Source organism: Nanorana parkeri, unplaced genomic scaffold (genome assembly GCF_000935625.1).
Source record: "Nanorana parkeri isolate BGI_ZX_2015 unplaced genomic scaffold, ASM93562v1 scaffold2131, whole genome shotgun sequence".
Classification (NCBI taxonomy): domain Eukaryota; kingdom Metazoa; phylum Chordata; class Amphibia; order Anura; family Dicroglossidae; genus Nanorana; species Nanorana parkeri.
Window position 1 is genome coordinate 45,889 of NW_017308399.1, and position 1,285 is coordinate 47,173.

The 1,285-nt window shown below is 39.3% G+C and overlaps 1 protein-coding gene across 1 annotated transcript in view; it reads right to left on the bottom strand.

Moving 5' to 3' along the window:
- Positions 1 to 1,059, bottom strand: part of LOC108800781 (cytochrome P450 2A5-like) — a 24,689-nt gene extending 23,630 nt beyond the window's left edge. Inside the window, exon 1 of the mRNA XM_018572781.1 lies at positions 839 to 1,059. Within this exon, the coding sequence (XP_018428283.1) occupies positions 839 to 1,006 (168 nt within the window). The 5' untranslated portion in view covers positions 1,007 to 1,059. The remainder of the gene's footprint in view (positions 1 to 838) is intronic.
- Between the last annotated feature and the right edge of the window lie 226 nt (positions 1,060 to 1,285).

Genomic DNA, 1,285 nt, shown 5'->3' on the forward strand with positions numbered 1-1,285 from the left:
AATGAAATTTCGACCTTAGACGAAATTTCTGCCGGACTACCGCTAACTAATTTAGTCCCAATTCCGAAACTAATTTAATTTCGGACCCGAATCTGAAAAACGAAATAATGCAAAGTCGGAAGCAAAACTAAACTAATTTTTTGCTGGTGCACATGTCTACTGTGCAGGCCACTCATATTTTTCCACATCAAACTGGTCAAACAACGTCTTTTATAGAGCTGGCTTTGTGCTTAGGGGAACAGTCCTACTGGAACAAAAAAGAACCTTCAGAAACTGTCAACACAAGGTTGTAAGAGCACAATAGTCTAAAATGTCTTTGTATGTTGTAGTATTAACAGTACCCTTCACTGGAAACACCTGAACTCACTTCCAGGAGCATCCGCAAACTTTTGGCCATATAGTTGGTGTGATGTTTAGAGGTTTACAAGCTTTTGGCCATATAGTGTAGAAGAAATAGCAGGTTACTCATTCCTATATCTGAAAACTCTTTGGCAAGATTGAACCTTTAATTGCATATAAAATCATAAAGTGTGAATACTGCAGGTAATATAACTAGCTGCCAAGGCAAAGGATGATAAAGTTTAATTCTTTAATTAATTACCGATAATCATTTCTACATGTTCGTGCCGGATTTATGGCAACCAAGGTCCGCTCAACAGTCTTTTTGAAGCTATTGGAATAACTTGTATCCCTATCAACAAAAGAGCATACAATAAATCAATCACATTTTACCTAGGGATGAGTGAAATGGCCAATTCTGGTGCAAGAGGAATCCTGCATAAGCAAACCTTTGGAACTGAAATTCAATCATTAGTGTCTACCAGGATATTTGACTCACCTTGAGATAACATTTATACAATGCAAAGCTCACTTGAAGCAGATTGCCGATAATTGGCAGCGGGGTCGGTCCTGGAGGAAGCCGGAGCCGCGTCTTCTGTGTTCTCCATACGATGGTGATGACGTAGAAGAGCATAAATGAGCAGAGAGACAGAGTGAGGACATCCATGTCTGACAGACAAAATAAAATCACAGCTCTAATCTATGAGTTTTCCTTTTATTCTGCCAATTATTAACATGCTTGAGGATTGGATTACTTAACCCAATGCATTCCAAAGCTCAGCTACCCCCATCAGGCTCAGCTACCCAAATCAGGTCAGGTTTCAAATCTTTTTAAAGAGAAAGGGGCAGGAACAATTCCTAACATATAGAGATAATCTGGCACCTGATTTTCCAGTTTAACAAGCGTTGTGCCAACACCCCTTATTGCATATACAAGGTAAGATTC